General features: G+C 38.0%; 1 protein-coding gene and 1 pseudogene across 1 annotated transcript in view; both read left to right on the top strand.

Annotated features, from left to right (window-relative positions):
• FAM63B (family with sequence similarity 63, member B) overlaps positions 1 to 24813 on the top strand; it is a 136157-nt gene extending 111344 nt beyond the window's left edge. The window contains 4 exon segments of the mRNA XM_006894500.1: positions 1563 to 1705; positions 14648 to 14821; positions 21913 to 22113; positions 24688 to 24813. Of these exon segments, the coding sequence (XP_006894562.1) occupies positions 1563 to 1705; positions 14648 to 14821; positions 21913 to 22113; positions 24688 to 24813 (644 nt within the window).
• On the top strand, positions 15102 to 16603 carry LOC102860009 (annotated as a pseudogene).
• Positions 24814 to 25491: the final 678 nt, after the last annotated feature.

Genomic DNA, 25491 nt, shown 5'->3' with positions numbered 1-25491 from the left:
AACATGCAGATATGCTAGTAATTTCTTTGACTTTGTTCTCTACTTTCCTTCCACCTTACACAAGTCCTTAGAATATTGTAAAATACTGGTATTTTTTCACAACTATCTTTCATGTTGAAGTGCTGTGGCTTGACACTAAGGGAATGGAATAAAGTCACATTATCAACCAAGTCTTCTTTGACCTTTGTCGCCTCTCTTTTTTTTTAAAAAAATAAATTATGTTTATGACTGCAGTGTGTGTGCTATCACAATGCTACACTGTCTCTCATATAAAAACATGTAAAATTTGACTGAAGCCTTTGTAGTAACCATTACCTACTCCATATACTATATATGTTCAAGGTAGGTTATTAAGGTGTTCATTATTACTGTATATAGTGGCAATACAGAACAAGTTGAATGCTTATTACATCTGTCTAAACGATATTTTACTATGGCTGTCATTTATCAGGTATCCTCTCTGCTAATTAGAAAGTAAGCTATGAGTATTATTGTATGATACAAAGGAGACATTTACATACTAAAAAATATCCTGAAATTGGAGATACTAATAATTTACTCTTTAAATTATGACAGTTGGTGGAATTATTTCTGAAACAGTAAAATATGTATTAGATTTTTTTTTTTAATGCTGAAGAAAACATAGAAGAGTAAGGAAATACTTTGCATTATCTAGTTGAGCAGATCCTTGTCATCTCTGTACTGAGGTTTCTTTCAAGTTTATTTTTAATTTCTGGCTGGAGTATCTGTTTCCTAACACAGATTTATCTTTACTTCCTATAGCAACACTTCTATTATACAGCACACCTCTTCCCTCTCATTGCTTTTGAAATATATTTCTTCCATACAGGAAAAAGAAGAGAAAGGCTTTTAAATAGTATAGCTGTATATATCTTTAAAATACTCCAGAGAAACATCTATTTCATTATGTTTCAAAACAGAGAACAAAATGATTTGTGTATGAATTTTATATAGCAGCATAATGAGTGGTGTGTTTTGGAGGCAATTAGGATAAAAATGGCCTCATTTATCCCACTGCTGTCATTTTAACCATGTACCTGCTCTTAGAATAAAGGCAGGAATTTCAGGTTGCAAATTGAGAATTTTCTAAGATTTGTAAAAATCTTGGCAACTTTCTTTGTTGAGGCTATACTTAATTTCTAAACTTGTAACTATTGACACCTTTCTTTCCTACTCCTTTTTAAAATCATTAACTCCTGCCCTCTTATTTTAATGAGTTTTAGATTTATTATTTATGTATCTCATTAGAAGCCACCTTGATATACTTTTGGGAGCAGGTAGAGTATTAAATATGAACATACTAATTGATAAAAACAAGTTTACACAACTATTTCTTGGGTTGTGAATGCCAAGAGATATGAACACACATCTTTCACAGAAGAATTAGAAATAAGGATCTCCTGTTTGGAGCCGTCAGAGTATAGGAAGTCTTATTTTGATTGGCCTTTCCCCTTAGTTTGAGTACAAAATAAGTAGACTTTTTCATGAATGACTTAATTTTGAAATTCTCATCCCTCTAATTCTATGCATTGATTTCATAGGTTTTGTAGCTGAGCAGTTTCTAAACAACACAGCCACTCAGCTGACGTACCACGGATTATGTGAACTAACATCAGCGGTTCAGGAAGGAGAGCTTTGTGTGTTCTTTCGGAATAATCATTTCAGCACCATGACCAAATACAAGGTATGATCTAGAAATAGCTGTTTAATTGTTATTCTAAATCAAAGGGGTCTGATCTATATATGTCTTATGATAGGCTTCAGGATAAAAGATTTAGCACAAAATTCATGAAATCATCACATTGTAAAAATGTTAAATATTTATGATGGAATGGATTAGCAATTTATGTGTTACCTCAAATTACTTTATTTTCAAATCTTCTTTTACATAGATGTCTGCATTAAAGAATATTATTTTATTTCTAGGGGGAGATGAGAAATAAGCCTTCAAAATAGAATTAGGATTAAGATTGCATAGAGAAGTGTACTCGGGGTGGGGGGTGGGGGAAGGGACGTGGGACCTGTATACTAATGAAGGAATTTTTTTTTTTTCTGTCTTCGGAGGGGGAAGCAAGCTGGTGGGGAGGGGTGGGAAGGGAGAAAATTGCGGCAATGAATGAATGGAAATCCAAAACCTCTGTAAAAAAAAATTTTAAAAAAATAGAATTAGGATAACCTATAATTATGGATGTTTATATTTCATAGTGAAAGTCGTTGAAAAAAGGAATTAAGATTTGCCAGTGAGATAATAGTTGCTATTAAGATTACATATACATCCTTTAAATTATTCTTTTTTTTTTAAAACTACATTCTTTTTTTTTAAATTTTATTATTATTTTGTGTGTCTGTGTACTGTCAAATCAGATCTGACTGGTACAGGAGGAGACTGTCCCTCCTTTCCCAGCAGAGCATCTGGTGGATTCGAACCATGCGCCTCTGGGATTGCAGTGCAGCTTCTTGCCACTAGGCCACCAGAGCTCCCCAAATTATTCTTATAGTTCTATTTTTGGTTCTGCCAAAACATCTTACTGATTTTTCTTTATGTTTTATATCCATTTCATTTTTTACTGCTTCCACCTATCTTAAGGCTTTATGAGCTTATTATACCTAGATTACTCTGATCACATAAAAAATAGAACAAAAGTATTCAATATAACTAGAATAATACAGCAAAAATATTCACTAGGGAGCTCTGGTGGTCTAGTGATAAGGAGTCACACTGCCAATCTGAAGAGATGTGGTTTGAATCCACCAGCTACTCTGCAGGAAAAAGATGGGCAATTCCTCCCCTGCAATTTACTTCCTCTGAAAACCCACTGAAGGATCAGCTATGAGTTGCTTCCAACTCAATGGCAAAAAACAAGAACTCAGTACCTAAATGATAAGAATCCAAGCTATTTCTTCAATCTACTTATGCTGACACAGTTATGAACATCTGTCCATAATGGTCTAGTTATGATAATCAGCTATACCTAGATATTTTATATTCTCATTTCTGCATCTTTACTGTTATTTCTTCATAATCCTTGTTTTGAAAAATAAATTCCTTTTGCCTATTTAAGGCATCCATTAAGGAGTATTTTCATTACTATGTCATCAACAAAAACAATCTTTTAATCCTTAAACTAGTCTCAACCCAGATTGCATATAATACAAGTATTTGAGGAGCTTTTAAGAAAATATCCATGCTCAGAACATACTGGGTTATATCAGAATCTCAGGAGATGAGATCTGAGTATCAGTTTTTTTTAAATGTCCCAGCTGATTCTGTGTGCAGCCAAGATTCAGGAATACTGCTGGAAACAGGTGTTACTGATCTCATCATCATTCTTTAGCCATTACTGATTAGTATCTGATTACGATTTTCTCTCTATGTAGATTGCCTTATTTTTTTAAATGATAATGAGTATGTTCATGTCCAGTTTCTTTAAACAGTTCCTGAATTTCACAAAGTAATGTAAAGTAAAAACCCTGTGTACAATAGAGCACATATAGAGTAGAATAACAGATATGATTTATTTGCTTATTTGAAAATCTCCTACCTTTCTCATTCTCAACTTAGATATATTAAAGGTTTATTAATATTGGTCCTTGATTTTAGTTAGGTGTGTGCTAGATGGAAGGAATATATAGAATCACTGCACCAAGATGAATTGGTAACAGCTTCTTGGCTGACTGACTAGAAGAGGTTCACATTTATTCCCATATACAAGAAAGGTGATCCAACAAAAATTGGAAATTATTGAACAACATCATTAATGTTACTTGCAAGCAAAATACTGCTAAAGATCATTTAAAAATGGCTAGAACAACACATAGACAGAGAACTGACAGACCGTCAAGCTGGATTTAGAAGAGGTTGTGGCACCTTCTGTGGAGTGTGGATTTCTTCCTTCAGTCCTAATGGTTCTTGATCATATACTACCTTCTGAATTGATTCACTGTCAACCAGTCCTTTTTGGTTCAGTGACTCTGTATTTGTTCCATCTTTTGACTCTTCTTCTGTAATTGGAATCCTTCAGTATTGCAACTCAAGACCTAAATGCGCTCTTCAGTTTTTTCAGCTTGAGAAATTTCGTTGTAATACTTTGTCTTCCTAAGCTGCCATTTGAAATTTGTTCAGAGTCTCTTCTGGTATTCATTTTGGTCATTTCTCATTTTTGTAATGACCTTTTCCTTTATTCATGGATCATGTCCTTGATGTCATCACACAGCTTATCTGGTCGTTAGTCATTAGTATTCAGTGTATTAAATCTGGTCTTGAAATGTTTGTTGGGGTTTTTTTAATATATATAGTTGGATTAGACTCAAGGTTGTATTTTGGTCCTCATGGACTTGTTTTCATTTTGTTTGGCTTCAGTTTGAACTTGCTCATGAGTAATTGATGATAAGATTTATTAGACTGCTTTTCCATCGACTCTTTCCACAGATGTAGTCAGTCTGACTCCTGTATAGTTCATCAGGTAAGAACCATGTGTATAATCATCATTGTGGTTTTTTAAAATATATTTTCAGTGAATAAATTACTGATTGTTTAGTATTCTGTCATTCAGTCTCCAACTCCTATTATGAAGTTAGAATTTTCCAACCTTTACATTCCAGTTACCAGTTACTAATGATGCATCTTAATTTCATGTTCAAATAATTTCAGACTTCATTTGTTAGGAGACATCATCCTTTCATCTTTGACCTTAATGATTGATGCATATATTTTAATAATACTTGTATTAACAGGTCTATAAAGAGTATAATTGTTGTTATTAAGTGCCGTCAAGTCATAGATGACTCAAAGCGACCCTATGAATGAAAGACCTGAACACTTGTATAACTTTCATCATTTCGCCAAGTTTGTAGAGTTCCCGAAGGCAAGCTACTTCGGAAGTGGATGCCACTCCTGCTTCTAAGCTTGTTTTAATCAGGGAGCTCCACCAAACACAGTCCATCATGGGTAAACATTATTGCATTTGACACATCAATGTCACAGTGTTTAGTATCACAGCAACCACAAGTTACCTCTGTACGGTAGATGGAAAGATACTCTAAAACTGCACATGTTCTCTCATTACTGACTTCATGATTCATAGGTCTATAGTGGATGCATTCATCAAATGGATTATTTTTTCCTTTAATAATATGTACCCATAATTCTTACTCTCTTCAACCACTATGGTTTTGACTGAAAAATCACTCATGACACTTTCTCTAACCATGGAGACTGAGTTCCTGTTGTCCTAAAATCCTCTTATCATTCATAGAATTTATGGTTTACCATTTCTAAAACCTGAACCAGTTTCCTCCATTACTAGCAAAGCTCAAATCCAACTCTGGTAAGTTATTGTAATGGCACCTTTCTTTTAGTGAATTCTTCACTAAACTATTCATCCATCATCTGTCCATTGACTACCAGTACATATACTCCCAATTTCTGCTATCACTTGTATTGCCTCCACCATTTATTTACACATGATCCTGTATAATTAAATTAGGCAAACCATCTTGGTAAATTCACATTGGTGCTTTTCAGTAGCATATAGCTATCTTAGGATCTGAAAACAAGATTTGGAATCTAGTGAGAGCAGATACTTTGAGTATTATTCCTGTAGGTCTAGATATTGACATTACTTTTTATTTATGAGAGAAATTTGAAACCCTAAGAGTTGATTGTTAAATAGACTACCTCTTTCATAAAAATATGTTTTTAGGGCTTATTCTTTTTCATGCCATACATATGATAATGACTATTGGATTTCTTTTTTTTTTTACTGTTGGATTTTGGTCCTTACTTGGTTTTATATTTATGGTCCTGTTAATCAGTTTTATTTTTGTAATCCTTTTTCACCAATAAATAAACACTTTTGATCTCTTGGTCCTTATTTCATTCATCTTCTGTATCTTGTGTTTCAGGTGGTTGTGCTTGCTTAATTCTTGCCTCATCAAATTTGTCTCGTTGCCCCTGCCGCCCTCTTCTTCCTTCTCCTTCTCTTACTTTTCCCCTTCCCGCCACCTCCCTCTGCCTCTTCCAGTTCTTCCTCCTTTCCCCCGTCTGTACACCTAGTTTGCCCCCACCATTTCTTCATCAAAATATTCCTTGAATGTAATACTAATACTATCTGATAATTTCTACATTCTCTTGAATCACCTTTCCTTGGAATCGGCTCAAATACAGATTTTATTTATTTTATTTTTTTTTTTTTACAGTCAGTTGCCCAGGTAGCTGTCTTCATATTTCTTGGAATAGATAAGTGAGCAGTGCCGTCATTACATCCATTGGTTGAAACATCTCACCTAGTCTTCTATTACTTTCTGGATCCTGTTTTCTCCCAGCATCTTCACTGCAGTTTAGGTTTGTTCATTTAGTACCATCAGTTTTTGATGCTATGTTGTTGTTGTGTTGTTGAGTATCGTCGAGTCATAGGCAACTCATAGCGACCCTCTGAACAAAAGTCCACGACACTTGCGTGTGTGACTTTCATCCTTACTCCAGGTTCATAGGGTTTCCAGAGGCACGCTATTTACGGAATTGGATGCCACTCCTGCTTCCAAGCTTGTTTTAACCAGGGAGCACCACCAAACACTGTCCACCATGGGTAACCATTATCGCATTTGACACATCAGCGTGTTCAGCTTCACAGCGAACACAAGTTACCTCAGTATGGCAAGTGGACACATCTGGGCTATAAGACCTAGAAGAATGTTTGACCAACAACAATTTAAAACAGGCTGTAAGGCCGCGGATTAGAGTCACCCACCTTCGGCTTGGTAGCATTGCTTTTGGTCCACTAGGCCAACTGGTCTATCTCTATGTTATTGAGTGCTGTTGAGTCATAGGCGACTCATAGCGACCCCATGAACGGAGGTCCTTGACACTTGCATGCATGACTTTCATCCTTTCTCCCAGTTCATAGGGTTTATGGAGACAGAATTTTTATTTTATACTGGTTTACTTACAAAGTTTGTATACGTTGTTTTTCACAGGGATCTTTCCCATTTCCTTTACTCACCCCTTCCTCCACCCTTCTCATTTAAAAAAAAAAAATTCTTTTTTGTGTGTGCACCATCAAATTGGATCTGATTGGTACAGGAGAGATTTTCCCTCCTTTTTCAGCAGAGCATCTGGTGGATTTGAACCACGCGTCTCTGGGATTGCAATGCAGTTTCTTGTCACTAGGCCACCAGAGCTCCCTTTCCCATTGTCTTTTGATGCTTCCTGTATCATTCAGTATTTTGTCATTGTTAGGTGCCATTGAGTTGTATACTCATAACTACCCTATGAACAATAGATTTGATAGTCTTATCCTATCCTGTGCGATTCTCATCATCCCTGACACACTGGAGTCCACCTTTGCAGTCACTCCAAGAAATAGCCTCTCCTAATGACATGCCCAAAGTATGTGGGATGAAGCTTTGCCATCCTTGCCTCTTTGAGAAGGTATAGCCACAGGACTCCTTGGAGGCATTTTGCCTATAAAAATCCTTAAGTATTCCAGATGCTCTGCTGGAGAAGGAGGGGCAGTCTCCTCCTGTACCAGGCAGATCCGATTTGGTACACACACACCCTTCAATATTATACTCAAAGCTCAGGCTTTCTTCTGTTCTTTCTGCTTGAGAAATGGTGAGCATGTTCTTGCCCTTTTTTTCGTGGTGGGAGGGAGGTGGGGGGGGTCCTCCATTCAAGTCTTTGCGCTTTTTATCTAATATTTTAATTTGTCTTCCTGAATCCCTCATTGACGTTTTCTGTTCAATACTTTTTCTCATTTCTTTTCTTTTCTTTAGCTTCTCTGTCTTCAGGGCAAGTTTTAGTCTCTTCTGACATCCATTTTGGTTTTTCTTTGCTCGTTTTTTAGTAAGCTTTTGATTTCTTTAAGTGTAATATCTTTAATACATTTACAACTTGTCTGATCCCTAGTCATTCAAGTTCATTGATCAGATCTGTAATTGAACTGGTCTCTGAATTCAATTAGAATATATTTCAGGTTGTGCTTTGGTCGTATTGATTATATTCAAGCTCCAACTTAACTTTACAATTAATGGTCTGTTAGAAAGTCAGTTCCTAGCATTGTTCTGACTGATGATGTTGATCTTTTCCATTATCTCTATAATGAACTGAATTCTCACTCCCTCCTGCCCAGTAGAGTTATAAAATCTTAACTTCTACACCTCTGGTTATAATTCCACTTGGGAATGTGTTATCTTTGTTATGAGGCATGACTAGTGTGGGGGTCTATCTCAAGCCAGTCTCTCTCTCTTTTTTTTTTTTCTATTTATGCTTTATTGACTGTCAAAGGCATTTGACTATGTGAATCATAACAAATTACAGTTAATATTTAAATGAATGGGAATCCCAGAACTCTTTATTTTTTAATGTGGATAATAACAAATTATGGTTAGCATTTAGATGAATAGGAAAGCCTATTATCTTTTGAGATAACCAAACACACTGTCATCAAGTCACTTCTAACAGTGACCCTGTAGGATGGGGTAGAACTGCATTTACAAGGCTGTAAATCCTTACATACACACACCAGCTCATTATTTCTCCATGGAATCACTAGTAGTTTGGAACCACAGACCTTTCAATTAGATCCCCACTTAAGCAATTATACTTCCAGAGCTCTTCCTTTTAAGATACAGTAGAGAATAAAAATTCAGGCAGAGCATAGATGCTGGAAGACACATGTTCATATATATGAAGTTCACCCAGGCACAGAAACACGAGAGATATGGACCTCCCTTCAGAGCTGGTAGAAAGAAACCTTTTCTAGGAGCCCTGAATTCAGACGATTCGATGGCACTTAACAACAACAACAACAACAGCATAGAGAAAGATCAGTTGGCCTAGTGGACAGAAAGTCATTCTCCTGAGCCAAAGGTGGGTGACTCTAATCCGCAGCTCTCAGACCTGCCTTTAATTGTTTTTGGTGAAACATTCTTCTAGGTCATATAGCTCTGGTCTGTCTACTTGCTGTACAGAGGTAACTTATGGTTGCTATGAAGCCAAACACTGTGACACTGATGTGTCAAATGAGAGTGGTTACCCTTGGTGGACAGGGTTTGGTGGAGCTCCCTGATTAAAGCAAGCTTGCAAGCAGGAGTGGCATCCACTTCCATAATAGCTTGCCTCCGGAAACCCTATGAACCTGGAGAAAGGACGAAAGTTATACAGGTGTCCATGTCTTTTCGTTCATAGGGTTGCTACGTTGCCTGTGACTCGATGGCACTTAATGACAACCACAATCTAGTAAATTGTAATAAAATTCTTATACCTCCTATTTGTGGTATTTCTATTATAGCAGCATTTTCTGACTAAAACAAGATCTTTCCTCAGTGGTAACCAATTTGATTTCTATGTATTACATTTTGCAAGGTCCACATGGATGGTCATAATTTATGTTGTTTGAGAAAATATTTTCAATGAATAAGTCAGTAGTCTTGCAGAATTCTATCTTATGATCTCCCTCATTGTTTCTGTTATGAAGACCATGTTTTCCAACTATTGATACTTTTTTGCTTCCAACTTTTGCATTCTAATCTATTACCTGTATTTTCTAATACCTATATTAATTGGTATGTCTTGATTTTATTTTGATCAACTTCAGTATGCAGAATTCATGAATTTGAGTAGTAGTCATACTAGCAGGTCTACATTGTAAACATAGACATATTATCCTATTATCACTGACAGCACTATATTTCTAGATGGTCCTGAGGTGTTCTTTTTGATAATTAATTCAGTCTGTTCCTCTTTATCATTCCTGGTATAAGAGACCATATGATTGATTTTAAATGGCAACTCCCTTTTCATTTCAGTTCCCTAATGCCCAGTATATCTACCTTAAAGTGTTCCATTTAATTTTCAACGACTTCTAATTTTCCTAGATTTGTACTTTGCATATTCCATGTCCTGATTATTAATGATATTTTAGACTAGTTCTTTTCATCTTGAGTTATAAGACATCAGCAAGTGGAAGTCCTGAAGGCTTTACTCCATCCACATCATTAAGGCCAACTCTGTTTTGAGGAAGCAGCTCTTTCCCTGTTGCATTTTTGCCATCTTCAAATATGGGAGGCTTATCTCCCAGTACTACGTCAGATGCTGTTCTGCTGCTATTCATAAAATTTTAGTGGTCATTTTTTTTAAGAAAAGAAGTTGATTGCCAGATTCTTCCTAGTCTGTTTTAGTCTTGAAGCTCTGTTGAAACATAGCAGCTATGATGCCTTGCTGATAATAAAAATGCCAGTTGTATAATATCCAACATCACAGCAACATAGAAATCATCACATTGTAACAAACTGACAGAAGAGTTGTAGACTCAGTTTACAAGAGACTTCAATTCAGATCCAGCTCTCTACAGTCTCAACAATTATGTCTCACTGACTCTCTGGGTAGATAAAAAAGCTCTTTATATGACTTAGGTTAATGCTTGTTAAACAGGAGTAAAATTAGTATATCTATTTATAAAATACCTTAGGAATTTTCTAATTTAAATGCCTCTAACTCACTTTATAATAAAAGAAAATAATTCAAATTCAATGCCTCTAACCCACTTTATAAGAAAATAACTCAAATTTATTCTGTGTAACCGAAAAATTTCAAGTAGTGCTTTTCTAAGCTAGAATTACTTATTTTCATTAAATTTACAAATTGGTCAAATAGGTCAACTATACCACTCTTTAAGTTAAAATTTGTTAAGGGTTTCTAAGTAATGGATGGTAACAGCTTTCAAATGGAACTCTCTCAGAATTTATCTATAGTGTCATTTGGAGAAATATAACCAGTACGATGATAGTTCCTACTCCAGAAATCTACATAAACAAATTGTATATTGTTTACAATATAGTATAAGTTATTGAATATTAGAATATTAATCTCAGGCAACTAGATAAGCACGTAACAACAACAGTAAAGTATGTTATAAAAGGTATAAACAGAAAGTTCAGATCTATTTAATTAAATATTGCTGGAAAAAACTTTTAGTTATTCTTTTGAATTCTTGTAGCGCAAGGGGAGCTCCGGGGAATGTAGTCTGCAGTGAGTTCCTCTGCTAACTCAATGACCATGCTTCACCAGTGGGTAGACTCTGCAGGGGAGGGAGATGGGCAGTCGCCTTCATTTACGTTGATGGAGAATTGCTGTTGAGTCTGAACTGACTTGTCAGCTGTGAGTCTGAGTTAGAGAAAAAAGTAGACTCTAAATGTCAGATCATTAGGATGGATGCATAAATAAGACAGGGTTCTCATCCTCAAAGAATCTGAAGTTCATCAAAGGAGCTACATAAGAAAACAGTTGCAAAAAAAAAAAAACAGTTGCAGTTTTATGTATAATGTGCTATGGTAACAGAAAGTGTAGGCTTCTATGGAATCGCATAAAAGAGACATCTAGTATAAGAATTGGGTGGAGTCATTACTTTTCGTAATATATATCCCCAAGCACTTAACATAATGAACAACTTACAGTAGACATTCAAATATTTGGTGAATCAGAAAATATCTGACTGAAAGAACTGAGAGAAAGAGATGAGAATGGAATATGGACTTGAGCTCAATTTTTTTCTTGGAATAGAATCTTTAAACGTTTGTATCAGATTATTTTATGAGTGCTCTTCATGTTGCTATCATAATTTCAGTTGTTTTTATGTACCATGAAGTTGAAACCAACTCCTAGCTCAGCCCCCAGTGGGTTTTCAGAGACAGCAAATCATGGAGGAGATTGCCCATCTTTCTCCTATGAAACAACTGGTGGATTCAAACTGCATGCCTTTGTGTTGGCAAAGCAACTCCTTACTGCTAACTACCAGAGCTCCCTGTGTAATTTCAAAGGCTGAGTACATCAATCAGTATCTTCATCTAAGCTACAGTAGATCACAAAGATGGCAAGTTGCCCTTCAGGAAGAGTTGTGTCCTGCAGTACTAGATACATTGTTGTAGTTGTTGATTGCCGATGAGTTGAGCACAGGTCATAGTGACTTTGTGAACAAAAGACTTGAAGTCTTTCGGTAACTATCATCTTTTATTGAAGTTTTACTTGGAACAGAATCTTTAAACATAGTATCAAATTATTTTTATGAATGCTTATCATATGTTGTTGTTGTTGTTGTTATGTTCCGTCGAGTCACTTGTGACTCATAGTGACCCTATGTACAACAGCCCTAAACTCTGCTCTGTCCCGTGCCAATCTCATTGCCTCTGACACACTCATCCCGATTGCCCCAGTCACCGAATCCATCCATCTCCCAGAGGGCCGTCCCCTCCTGCACCTGCCCTCCACCCTCCCAAGCATGATGTCCCTCTCCAAGGACCGGTCTCTCCTTACAACATGACCAAAGTATGTCAGACGAAGCCTCAGAATCCTTGCCTCCAAGGAGCAGCCCGGTTTAACCCTTTCCAGGATGAATCTGTTTGTTCTCTTAGCAGTCCATGGCACCCTCAGCACTCTTCTCCAACACCAAACTCAAAAGCATCAATTCTCCTTCTGTCCTCCCAGGTCATTCATTGTCCAGCTCTCTAATGCATAACAAGTGATGGCAAAGACCATGGCCTATACCAGACACACCTTTGTCTCCAGAGACACACCATTGCTCTTGAGTACTTTAGAGAGGTCCCTAACAGCAGACTTTCCCATGGCAATACGACTTTTAATTTCCTGGCTGCTGGTGCCAAGAGTGTTGATTGTGGAGCCAAGAAAACTAAAGTTGTGAACAATCTCAGTCTCTTCACCATCCATTCTGATGCTGCCAATTGGTCCAGTGGTGAGAATCTTTGTCTTCTTGACATTGAGCCTCAATCCATATTGAAGGCTGCAGTCCCTGACCCTCAGCAGCAAGCGCTTCAGGTCCTCCTCACTTTCAGCAAGCAGGGTTGTGTCATCTGCATAACGCAGATTGTTTATGGATCTTCCACCAATCCTGATGCCACATTTCTCCTCAGAGAGTCCAGCCTCCCAGATGATCTGTTCTGCATACAGGTTGAAAAGATGTGGAGACAGGATACATCCTTGGCGTACACCCTTCCCAGTTTTGAACCATGCAGTGTTTCCTTGCTCTGTTCTGACGACTGCCTCTTGGTTCAAGTATAAGTTTCGCATTAGCATGATCAGGTGTTTCTGGGATTCCCATTCTTCTCAGAGTCAGCCACAGTTTGTTATCCATACAGTCAAACACCTTTGCATAATCAATGAAGCACAGATAGACATTCCTCTGGTACTCCCTGCTTTCTACCAAGATCCATCTAACATTAACTACAATATCCTAGTACCAAGACCCCTTCTAAACCCAGCCTGGACTTCTGGCAATTCTCTGCTGTTGTGCTGTTCCAGTTGTTTTTGGATAATCTTCAGCAGAATCTTGCTTGCATGTGAAATCAATGATATTGTTTTGTCGTTTCCACACTCTGTTGGGTCACCTTTTTTTGGAATGGGAACAAATACAGATCTTTTCCAGTCAGTCGGCCAAGTGGTTGTTCTCCAGATTTCTTAACACAACTTGGTGAGCACATCCAGGGCAGCATAACTACCATAATTTCAGTTGTTGTAGTTTTTATGTACCATGAAGTTGAAACTGACTCATGGCTGACCCTCCAGTAGGTTTTCAGAGACAGTAGATCATGGAGGAGATGGTGGAAACCACATGCCTTGGGGTTTCCAGAGGCATGTTGTTTAGGAAGTGGATGCCACTCCTGCTTCCAAACATTATAAATATTCAAAAATAGCAATTACTTGATCTTTAAAGCTTCCGAATTTGCTCAATAATTTCTCTACCCTTTCTCAAACCAGACTCCTTACATGAATTTGTTATTTTTTTAGAATCAATTGTGAATAATAAGAACATGAATAATAAAATTTTAGAGCACTAACACTGTGTTAACCACACAGAATGTGAACCGTTGAAGGAAAACCAACCTGTTACAAACCCAAAGAAGTCATCTACAGGCCTTGTATGGAATGCTAAAGATGTAAAGTTTATATATGCTTGGAGTTATAACTAATCTGAAGAGAATTACAGGCCAAGACAATTCTGTCGTAGTAACTATTGATATAAATTCATTGCTTGAGTAAACAAAAAATTGGGTTCCAACTTTATGATGCTCTCTGCACTAGTATGAGAGATTAAGATTTATAGTTTGAGGAATGAGGTAGGAAAATACAATCATGGTACCTTGTGATTAAGTGTTGGAATACAGATACCAAGTATTGTGAATGAGCAGAAAGCTAAAGCAACTAACATGCAGAGGAGGAAAATAGATTTATATGGATGGGGTTAGCATACTGGCTTCATTAAAAACAAACAACAATGTTATATCATTTATTGTGACTGTGCCCTATTCTTTATCTGATATTTTTTAAGAACTTGTATATTTTACTGTTTTGTGAAATGATAATAACCTCCAAAAGCTATTTATAAATTGTATATTGAATATATATATCAGTTGATCCAGGTGGATTTAATTCAGTGAGCAAATCATGTATCTGCTTGATCCACTAGTCATAATGGTCTACAAATCTAAAGGAAAGGAATTACAATAATATATTACAAAATTCATACTTACATATTATAATAAATTATAGAATTATCCTTACATATTATTTTTTGTTATTTTGACTCTCCTTTTTTATTTGTTATTCCTTATTAAGGGTCAACTATATTTGTTGGTAACAGACCAGGGATTTCTTACTGAAGAAAAAGTTGTTTGGGAAAGCCTGCACAATGTAGATGGGGATGGAAATTTCTGTGACTCAGAATTTCATCTGAGGCCTCCTTCAGATCCTGAAACTGTGTACAGAGGACAGCAAGATCAGATAGATCAGGTAAATGTTCCATCATCTTCCTATCATTTAAAATACTCATTCCTTTCAAACTTAACATTACAGTAAAAAACAAACAAATGAAAACAAACCCCACACACATACTCTTAGGATGTTCCTCCAATTTTCATGTGTACTATTCACTTGCTGATACTGCTGTATGGGTGAGTGATTTTCTATGTGAACATTAATTACATACTTTTGTTCAGAAGGTCAGATTATATTGAAGTGTGAATATCATGGTAAGAGTATTGCATCTCATTCTTATTACAGCAGCAAAGCCATGCCAAGTGTTCAGCACAAAAGTGACGGCCTCCCACCCCCGCCATCCCCCCCACTCCCACCTCCGCTGCAAGCCCCTCAGAACAACAATCAACCACAACGACCACAGGTTTAGACTACAAGCAGGACAGGCCACTGACAAGGAAGGAGAGTTTGCTGCTGCAATATTAGCAACTGCAATATTAGCTGGAATATTAGCCAATTAAAGGCAGTAAACTTTCTCAGAAGTCATCCAGCAGCCAACTGTCTTGTTCTTCATTAAAGATGTTAAAAAGCCTAAAAGCGTGCAGTGCTTCTGGATGCTTCAGAATATACCTGTGATGTGGAGAAACGTGCCAGTGGTCAAGTGCTGTTTGATGAAGTGTGTGAATACCTGAACCTGCTCAAGGAGGACTGCTTTGGGCTTACATATCAAGATGCTGGAAATCAAAAGAATTAGCTGGACCCTTTTAAGGAAATAAAAAAAAAAAACCCCAAATTTGAAGTGGTGCTTGGCACTTTTCTTTAAGTGTGACATTTTACCCTCCACACCCAGCCCAGCTCTCCAAAGATACCACAGATACGACCTCTGTCTGCACTTGCTGAGGACATCATGTTAGCAGGCTGCCTGCTTGCTCATGACCCTGGCTCTGCTGGGCTATTACAAGGTGCAGTTCAAGCTGGGTGACTGTGACCCCAACGAATGCAGGAACGGTTATTTCTGCAAATTCTACCTGGCAGCAGACCACACAAGAGAACTGGAAGACAAAATGATTGAACTACACAAGAGCCCCAGAGGAGTGGCACCAGCTGAAGCAGAGATGATTTTCTTGGAAAATGCCAAAAAGCTATCCATGAATGTGGTTGATTTACATCGTAATTCAGAAGGAGTAGAAATTAGGAATTTGTGACAGACTTCAAATAAACAGGTTTGTCTCACCCAGAGTTCTAACAATTACATACAAATGGAACAACTTTTTTATTAAGATCAGACCAGGAGACTTTGAACAGTTTGAAAGCATGATTGGGTATGAACTGCCTAACCATCAAGTTGTCAAGTGTTGATGGGAAAACTTTGTTGAGCATCATACCTTTTTCAGATTATTATTAGAAGCACCGCTGAAGAAATTCCGAGCCTTGGGTCCAGGTTTCATTACCGAGACAGAACACAAGAGTCGTGTTGACAGAGTTCCAGATCCGCTTTTACCACTCAGATGGAGGCTCAGTGAAGGAAAACTATGAAATAGACACGAAGGACTCTATGTCTGCTGCAGAGGTTGGTACTGGCCAGTACGTGGCAACAAAGGGCTTCTCCCAAACCGACGTGATCACCACTGTGATGCCTGAGAAAAGTCCCAAGAGGAGGACGAACGACAGGAAAATGCCGAGGAGCTCGGCTATAGTGAGCAGTGGATACCACAGCCCATGGTGACACCACTGAGTCGGATCAGGAAGAAGGTGCAGAGCTCCAGGAAAACAGGAGCTAGAGAAACTCAAGATGAAGGACCAGACCCACATCAGTGAGCTGAAAAGGACCTGTTGAGAAGCCTCCACAGACACTGCTATAGCACAGAGTGGGAGAAGCAGCTGTCCACATCCCCCTTGAGACTGGCCCTCAGGCCAGAGGATTCACCCCTGGTTGAGCTGTTGATGCCTGATGAGAAAATGGAAACCCAAGCTGACCGTGGTGAGTGGGAGGCAGATGCAGCCCAGCAGCCTCCTGTGCTCAGCACTGACAAGGTTGTGCCATAGGAGACTTGATGGTGGAGGAGAGATGGGTGACCAGTGTCCACGCCAGTGGGTAAGGCCCTTGTGCAGCTGGACATAACAGGGATGTGGCAGTGCAGGCCACAGACAAGGCTTCTAGCCTAAAGGGAATGAGGACACTGCGCCCAGGATCGAGGCTACAGAGGAGAAGAGGGAAGTGACGGTCACAGGCACCTCCGAATAGGAAACAGCGGCAGCTTCGCACCAGCAGGAAGCCAGAGTGCAACCATCCATGTCTCTGAAACTATGGAGCAAAAGCTTCATTTTAAGTTGTCGTTGTGAAGACTGAAACCATCAGTTTCCATTAGTATTTTATCGGGAGGTGTAAAGCTAGAAATTTCTACCAAGGAAGTGCCAGTAGTTCATACTGAAACAAAGACCATAACATCACAGGTGGATCTTGCTGCTGATTTGGAGCCAGGCATCTGAAGACTGCACAGTCACCTCAGAGAGACCACTACCACGGCCGCCACATGCATCACCAAAACCACAGAGGGAGGCAGAGCCGGGACAAGGTTGGAGACATGAATGGTCATCACAGGAGATGCAGACATTGACCGTGACCAGGAATAACTTAGTGTCCCATGAATCCTATCCTGCAAATCATTAGAAAAGCCATAGCCTATATGGAGTTCCCTCTTTCTAACCCAACTGACTGTGACTGTCCATGGAAAATTTCAATCCCGAAGAATTGACTGAGACCATTAATAAAGACACTGGCAGAGAGATTTTCTCATAATAAAGTAGTCTGAATTTACATCACTAAACTGAAAATGCATGAAGCAACAATACAATTACAGAAGAGCTGCCTTTTTACTATTCACAGAACATCTAAGTTTTCCACTGTAGCTGCACATCCATACCCGACAATCTAGTGATCTCACATAACAAGTAAATAACCCATACCTTTCATAGTTTATTATTACTAACGTCTAAAGAACACTGTAGATCCTTTGCTGAAAACTGATTACCCTAGGGTGCTGTTGTTGTTTTTATGTACCGTCGAGTTGCTTGCGACTCATAGCGACCCTGTGTACAACAGCCCTAAACTCCACTCTGTCCTGTGCCATTCGCACTGTCTCTGACACTCCCATCCCAATTATCCCAGTCACTGAATCAATCCACCTCATAGAGGGCCTTCCTCTCCTGCGCTGTCCCTCCACCCTCCCAAGCATGATGTCCCTCTTTAAGGACCAGTCTCTCCTCACAACATGTCCAAAGTATGTTAGACGGAGCCTCAGAATCCTTGCCTCCAAGGAGCCACCCGGTTTAACCCTCTCCAGGACAAATCTGTTCATTTTCCTAGCAGTCCACGGTATTCTCAATACTCTTCTCCAGCACCACAGCTCAAAGGCATCAATTCTCCTTCTATCCTCCTTGGTCATTGTCCAACTCTCTGATGCATAACAAGTGATTGGGAAGACCATGGCCTGTATCAGACGCACCTTAGTCTCCAGAGAGACACCACTGCTCTTCAGCACTTTGGAGAGGTCCCTAACAGCAGACTTTCCCATGGCAGTGCGCCTTTTAATTTCCTGGCTGCTGGTGCCAAGACTGTTGACTACAGAGCCAAGCAAAGTAAAGCTGTGAACAATCTCAATCTCTTCACCATCCATCCTGATGCTGCCAATTGGTCCAGTGGTGAGAATCTTTGTCTTCTTGACATTGAGCCTCAATCCATATTGTAGGCTGCAGTCCTTGACTAGAAACTGTATATATCAGGCTTGTCATTCTGATCACTCAATAGATATGCCAATAACCGAGTATATTCAGTAAACAACTTGAATCTTGTACTTGTTTCACCTGGTTTTAATATTCTTACCCATAAACAAGAGTAGCTCTGATCCTGGGAGCTCTGGTGGCCTAGTGGCAAGGAGCTGCAACTACAATCCCAGAGGCGCACGGTTCGAATCCACCAGATGCTCTGCCGGGAAAGGAGGGACAATCTCCTCCTGTACCAGTCAGATCTGATTTGACGGTACACGCACACAAAAATAAATAAAATTTAAAAAAAAAAAAAAAAGTAGCTCTGATCCTGTGGAAATATTCAATGCTTACAATCTTGCTTTGTAGATCTAATTGAATTCATTATAAAGGTAATACTGATTTCAGCATATTAATGTGACTTCTTCCTTGTCATCTGCTTTGGTCTTCATCCAATCTGGAAAGCTCCCCAATGTACCCTAACAAATCCTGCTATGTAAATTGTCATTATTTTGGGAAGTTTTCATCATTTTTTTTTTTTGGTTCGTTTACAATGTTAAGAAATTGTACTCCAGGAAAAAAAACCAAACAAACAGAAAAGCACTGGGCTTGTTTTGCATTCTCTCCTTTCTTCATTTTCTCTTTCCTTGAATTTTTAAATTACTTTTTTCTTTTACTTAAAAAAAAAGATATTTGTTTCCTAATCTGGTCCATATTTACAATCTAGTTCAGAGCCACGCCTTAAACTGTACAGAATTTCCATTGTTACTAAAGTATTAAGTGTTTAGTTATAAATGTTGTTGTTGTTAAGTGCTGTTGAGTTATAGATATTAATAATAGTTAATAATAAATAGTTATTAATTATAAATAGTCTTAAAAAAGATACATTGTCCATTACACTGTCCACTGCATCACAACCCATGGTGAATGGATGTTCTGCATTGTTGTTGTTATGTGCCGTCAAGTCACCTGCGACTCACAGTGACCCTATGTGCAACAGCCCTAAGCCCTGCTCTGTCCTATGCCAATCTCACTGTCTCTGACACACCCACCTGCATTACCCCAGTCACGGAATCAATTCACCTTATTGAGGATCTTCCTCTCCTGTGCTGTCCCTCCACCCTCCCAAGCATGACGTCCCACTCCAAGGACTTATTCCACCTTGCAGCATGTCCAAAGTATGTTACATAGTAAAATAAAAATGATAAATGCATTCAAAAAACCAAACCCCCAAAAAAACATACAATTGACATGATCTACTATATTTTTTAAAATAAATTTTTATTTTATACTGATTTGCTTACAAAGTTCATATACATTGTTTTCACACCAGATCTTTCTCATGTTCTTTACTTACCCCTCCCTCTATCCTTCACATTTGCCCTACTTTTTTAAAAAGGCTCTGTGAAGAGAATGAATAGAAAGGGCACAGGTAGGAGCTGAGATCACCATTCAAGCAAGGGACAATGGTGGCTTAACTTGGGTGGTAAAGATGAAAAATAAACATTTATTTGAGAGATATTTCGACTAATCAGAAGAAGCAGAAGTCTCATGCACTGGGTGAAAAATGAGGTATGTGCTCAGCCTTTGAGTTCAAATTAAATAGAAGAAGCTGCACTAGTGAGTACAGTTTTCATTTAGAGTGAAGAGAGATGTGAATTTTGCCTGTTACATGTGAGCAGCCTCAGACTCTCAAGTGTGTGTGTGTATACAAATAAAAGTGTGACAATGGTGTGAATTCTTGCCCAGCTGAAGCAAGAATAAGATTATGTTGAACAGTTGGCATACAGTTAGCTAATAATAGCAAGAGCATAGCAGAGCTATTCATACACCCAGTGCTCATTGAGCAGTTTTACACTCAGCGCTGTAATGAATTACTGGGGATCTGAAGAGCATTCATTAATTCTTTTCATCAAACATCCTGCAGTAACTCAAGCAGGGGTGGCAGACATTTGATCAACCATATTAAATATTAAAATATATAATGACAATTTGACTAGAATGATAGGAGTACACAGAATCCTTGATTCACATGAATGCTAATCTTTCTAGGACTCTTGACTTTTCCTTGGAAAAAAAACCAGCTCTGATAGTTGACATAGTAATTCTTTGTCATATTACTTGAGAAAAATGTGTAAGATTATTCTAAACGTTATCTATAACGTTGGAGCAGATATAATGAAGACAAAAGGAGTATAGTGCCACAGTAATTCAATTATAAGGGAGCTCTGGTGGCCTAGTGGCAAGAAGCTGTGCTGCAATCCCAAAGTCATGAGCTTTAAGGCCACCAGCTGCTCCACGGTAGAAGGATGGTCAGTCTCCTCCTATACAATTAACTGCCTCTGGAAACCAGCCAGTGGGTCAGTTATGGGTCATTTCCAACTCTATGGTACACAACAACACCACAATTCAATTTTCAGATAATAGATACATAATTAATAGGATAGTGTCTAGTGTAGAGATAGGTTCAAGACCGTGGGGCTTGGGAGTAGAAGTTGAAGAGTTAAGGAGAAAAATCTGAAGGACAAATTCTTGTTACCTAAAGTGACTTAAAATCTTGACTGATAATAGAAAGATAGATGAGGGCAGAAGTGCACAAAGTTGTTAAGTTTTATTCAGACTGACTGATTAAGAAAGTGAATTTTAGATAATCCATCTTACTGAGGGTCAGCGATGAATAGGTTCTGACTCAGTAGCAATGAGAGAGATTAGTTAGTACAAATCATTTGCCCTGCTCAGGAATCTTTGAGAGGAGAGCAGAAGTGGCTAAATAATTGATGATAACAAGGCCTACTTCGCTACTGTTAGGCCTTTAGATATCATGTTTTAGACAAATAAATACTCTTGGGAAATTCCTTTTTTCTAAAAAGAAAACTTAAATGGTAAAAGAAAAAGTTTGAAATAATAATTTCATAGGATGAGGGAATATATTTGAGTGCATATATAGATGTAGAAAAAATACTAGAGAGATACATACTAAAATACTAAAAATGGTTAGCTTTTAATTTTATGGTGATTTTACCTTTTAAATCTTTTCTCTTGTTTCTAGATTTTCTACAGTGACCTAATGCTTTGTAAAAAAATAAATAGAAAAATATGGTTTTGTTTTTAGTTTTCTTAAATAATGTTTACATTACTCATAGAACAATTGCAAATGTGTTCTAATAACAATGGCAGCATCTCTATAAGAAGTTTCTAGCTTCCCAACAGAAGCAAAAAATTAACTTTCATGTTTATGTTAAAGCTCTGGTACATTTTTAATAAACCACTCCCATAGCTTTATAGCTAACCTCTTTTATTTAACCTCACTAGTTATTTGGGTAACACACATTGTTAAAGGTGGTTACAATTTCACTTCTTAGGACTATCTTATGGCATTATCTCTACAACAAGAACAGCAGAGTCAAGAGATCAATTGGGAACAAATTCCAGAAGGCATCAGTGACTTGGAACTAGCCAAGAAACTGCAAGAGGAGGAGGACCGAAGGGCTTCTCAATATTATCAGGAACAAGAACAGGCAGCAGCAGCTGCTGCTGCTGCTTCTACTCCTACCCAGGCCCAGGTAAAACTAGCATTCAGATTCTTAAATACAGTGATGATGTGAGCAATAAAGACATTTCTGTTAAGATAAAAAAAAATTGGCTCTTCAGTTGTCAGCATTTTTTGCACCCATTGCATTATTCTAAGTTCGTGATTACCCTAGTATATTTCTCATTTGTCATTATGTGCCATTGAGTTGCCTGTGACTTATAGTGACTCTATGTCCAATAGCTCTAAACTCTGCCCTATCCTGAGCCAGTCTCATCGTCGTCCCCCACAGACCAAATCTCATTTCTCCAGTCACTGAGTAAATCCATCTCTTCCTGGGTCTTCCTCTCTTACACTGTTCCTCCACCCTTGAAAGCATAGTATCCTTCTCCAAGGACTAGTCCTCCTGGCCACATATCCAAAGTATGTGAGACAGAGCTTCAGAATCCTAGCCTTCAGGGAATGGCTTGGTTTCACCCTCTCCGGGACAGACCTTTTTGTTCTCCTGGAAGTCCACAGTGTGTTCAACACTATTCTCCAGCACCACAATCCAAAGGCATTCTTCTATTGTCCTTGAGTTATTGTTCAGCTCTCTGATGCATAGCAAGTAATTGTGAAGAACATGGCCTGGATCCGGTGCACCTTAGTCTCGAGACTGACATCTTTGGTCTTAAGTACTCTAGAGAGGTCCCTGAAAGCAAACTTTCCCAATGCAATCTGTCTTTTCATTTCCTTGCTGGTGCCAAGAGTGTTGTGGAACCAAGAAAATGGAAGATGTTAACAATCTCAATCTCCTCTATCATGACATCGCCAATTGGCCCAGTGGTGAGATTCTTTGTTTTCTTGAAGTTGAGCTTCAACCCACATTGAAGACTTTAGTCCTTGACCTTCTGCAGAAATGCCTCATCTCCTCCTCAGGTTCAGCAAGCAAGGTTGTGTCATCTTCATAATGTAGGTTGTTGATGAGTCACCAATCCTGATGTCACATTCCTCCTCATAAAGTCCAGCCTCCTAAATGATCCATTCTGCATGTAGATTGAAAAGGTATGGCGATATGATGCATCCCTCGGAAATACTTTTGCTGATCCTGGACCATGCAAGTGCTTCCCTGCTGTGTTCTAACTATTGCTTCGTAGTTCAAGTACAGGTTTCACATAAGCACAATTAAGTGTTCTGGGCTTCCCATTCTTCTCAAGGTTAGCCACAACTTGTTGTGCTCTTTTGAACAAAATACTTGTCTGTCAAATATTGCTCTAGAGTTGAGCATCCAAATTAAGACAGACTAAGGAGATAGATTGGTCATCCACTTCCAAATTAACAGGCCTCAGAAAACCCTATGTACAATATAGCCCATTCTTTATTTAGGTAAGGAAATGATTTCTTGACATTTGGATGACAAAACATAGAAAATTTATTTTTTTTTAAGCCCTTAATAGGATGGCAAGGAAAATAAACATTTGAGCAAAGTCCTTTCAGACAACTAGATGTTAGTGAAATCCAAATAGAAAGAATATGGATTTTAGAGGCAGACAGATGTTGGTTTGTGTTTCCTCCTCCTGTCTCTCATTACTAATTGCTCCTTGAGCAAAGTTCTCCACCTCTCTTTCCATTTTGTAAAATAGAAGATAATACTTAATCCTTCGGTGTTTGGTGAAGAACATACAATGTTAGCACTTAACCCAGTGCTTGACATGTGCTGTGTATTAAACAAGGTTAGAGCCTTTCCACTTTGTCCATTTAAATTATGACATTTTAAAGATTAAAATATATGCCAGTAAGTAAGTTTCATCTATATGTAAAATCTCCCTCTTTGTAGTTAACTACATCATGCTTAAAGCTGCTAGTTCTGTTTCAGGTACACAGGAAAACAGCATGCCCTTTAGGGTCTGATGAAACTTTAAATGTGGAAATTCACATTAAAAGAAGTACAAAATTTGTAGGTCAAATATTGTCTCTCAGGCTTAAATTGAAACTCCCCATGGTAAGGTTAGCTTTTCATTAGGCACTCTTGTTTCATTGAATATACTAATTTCAAACTCTTAGTTCTCAGAATTCACCTCCCTTCATTTTAGAATTTATTTGCTCTTGTGGCCTAGTGTTAAGAAACTACACTGTAATCTCAAAGGCATGTGGTTTGAATCCGCCAGTTGCTCAGTGGGAGGATGGGCAGTCAGTCTCCTCCCCTGTCATAAGTGTCTCTCAAAACCCACTGGAGGGTCAGCTGTGAGTTGATTTTTACTCAAAAGCACACCACCACAACATAGTATTGAATAAGATCTTGAAGAACTGTTAAAGTTTACCCAAAAATGTCACTTTCCTTAGCATTTTCCAAATCTTAACAGAAATGTCTTTTGGGGTTTCAGTTAATACTGTTCTGCATGTTACTTATTGTTTGAAGTTTTATTTCTTTAGAAAAATGGGTACGTTAAGTATGCATAGCTAGAATTAGGAAGGTAATTGCTCATATTTCATGTAATATAATATACTAATGACTTTGTTTTCCACTAATGATTTCTTTTGCTCTTGCAGTTTGTCGTTCTAGATAACAATGATTAAGCGCCTTAGAATAGTTGGAGCAATTTCTTCCTGTGTATTTTTCTTAAAGCAGGGCCAGCCAGCACAAGCCTCTCCATCAAGTGGAAGACAATCTGGGAATAGTGAACGTAAACGAAAGGAACCTCGGGAAAAAGATAAAGAAAAAGAAAAGGAAAAGAATAGCTGTGTCATTTTGTAACCAGTGTTGGATTCTCCTGGAAGCACCTGTCTGTCTTGAGATGCAAAGCCACAGGAAGAGAGGAAGGAGAACCGATATATATATACCGTCTGTGCCTGCTTTCCCAGTGGATTTTGTTTATGTTTCCCCAGGGAAGGTTGCTACTTAGTTACAATCAGACTTTTCCAAGTCACACAGTTAACTCTTTATAAGCTGGAATTTTATGTTACAAGTTGGAAATGCTGTGTGTTGTCACTCATGAAAAATACTGTACTTGTAGCCAAATAAGAAATCACAGCAAATTTTGTGTCATAGTGACATTCATAACTCATTATCAGTTAGTAAGCTATTTTATCTTCTGTTCTAAAGATGAATGGAGGTAATTGATTTTGTCTGATTCCTTCCTGATATCTAAATAGTAGCACAATAGTTTCTGAACTTAATTTTTTTACAATGTTAAATTATGATCTAATCAGTGAGAAACCAGGGGTTTACTATAGGAATTTAAAAAGCAAAAAATAAAAGGAATAAATACCCCTTAATTGTATATTGAACTAGTTCAGCCCTTGAACAGCTTTACCTTTCTTTAGGAATGTACATTTTAGATATTAACTTGAGTCTTGATAATGGAACATGGATTTAATTTAGATAGGAAAAAAAAACACCTTACATTTCTTTTCCAATAGCAAAAAGTTACAT

The sequence above is a fragment of the Elephantulus edwardii genome, unplaced genomic scaffold, assembly GCF_000299155.1.
Source record: "Elephantulus edwardii isolate Elephantulus edwardi_28Jun2011 unplaced genomic scaffold, EleEdw1.0 scaffold00145, whole genome shotgun sequence".
Lineage (NCBI taxonomy): Eukaryota > Metazoa > Chordata > Mammalia > Macroscelidea > Macroscelididae > Elephantulus > Elephantulus edwardii.
This window is presented reverse-complemented; position numbering and strand designations above follow the sequence as displayed.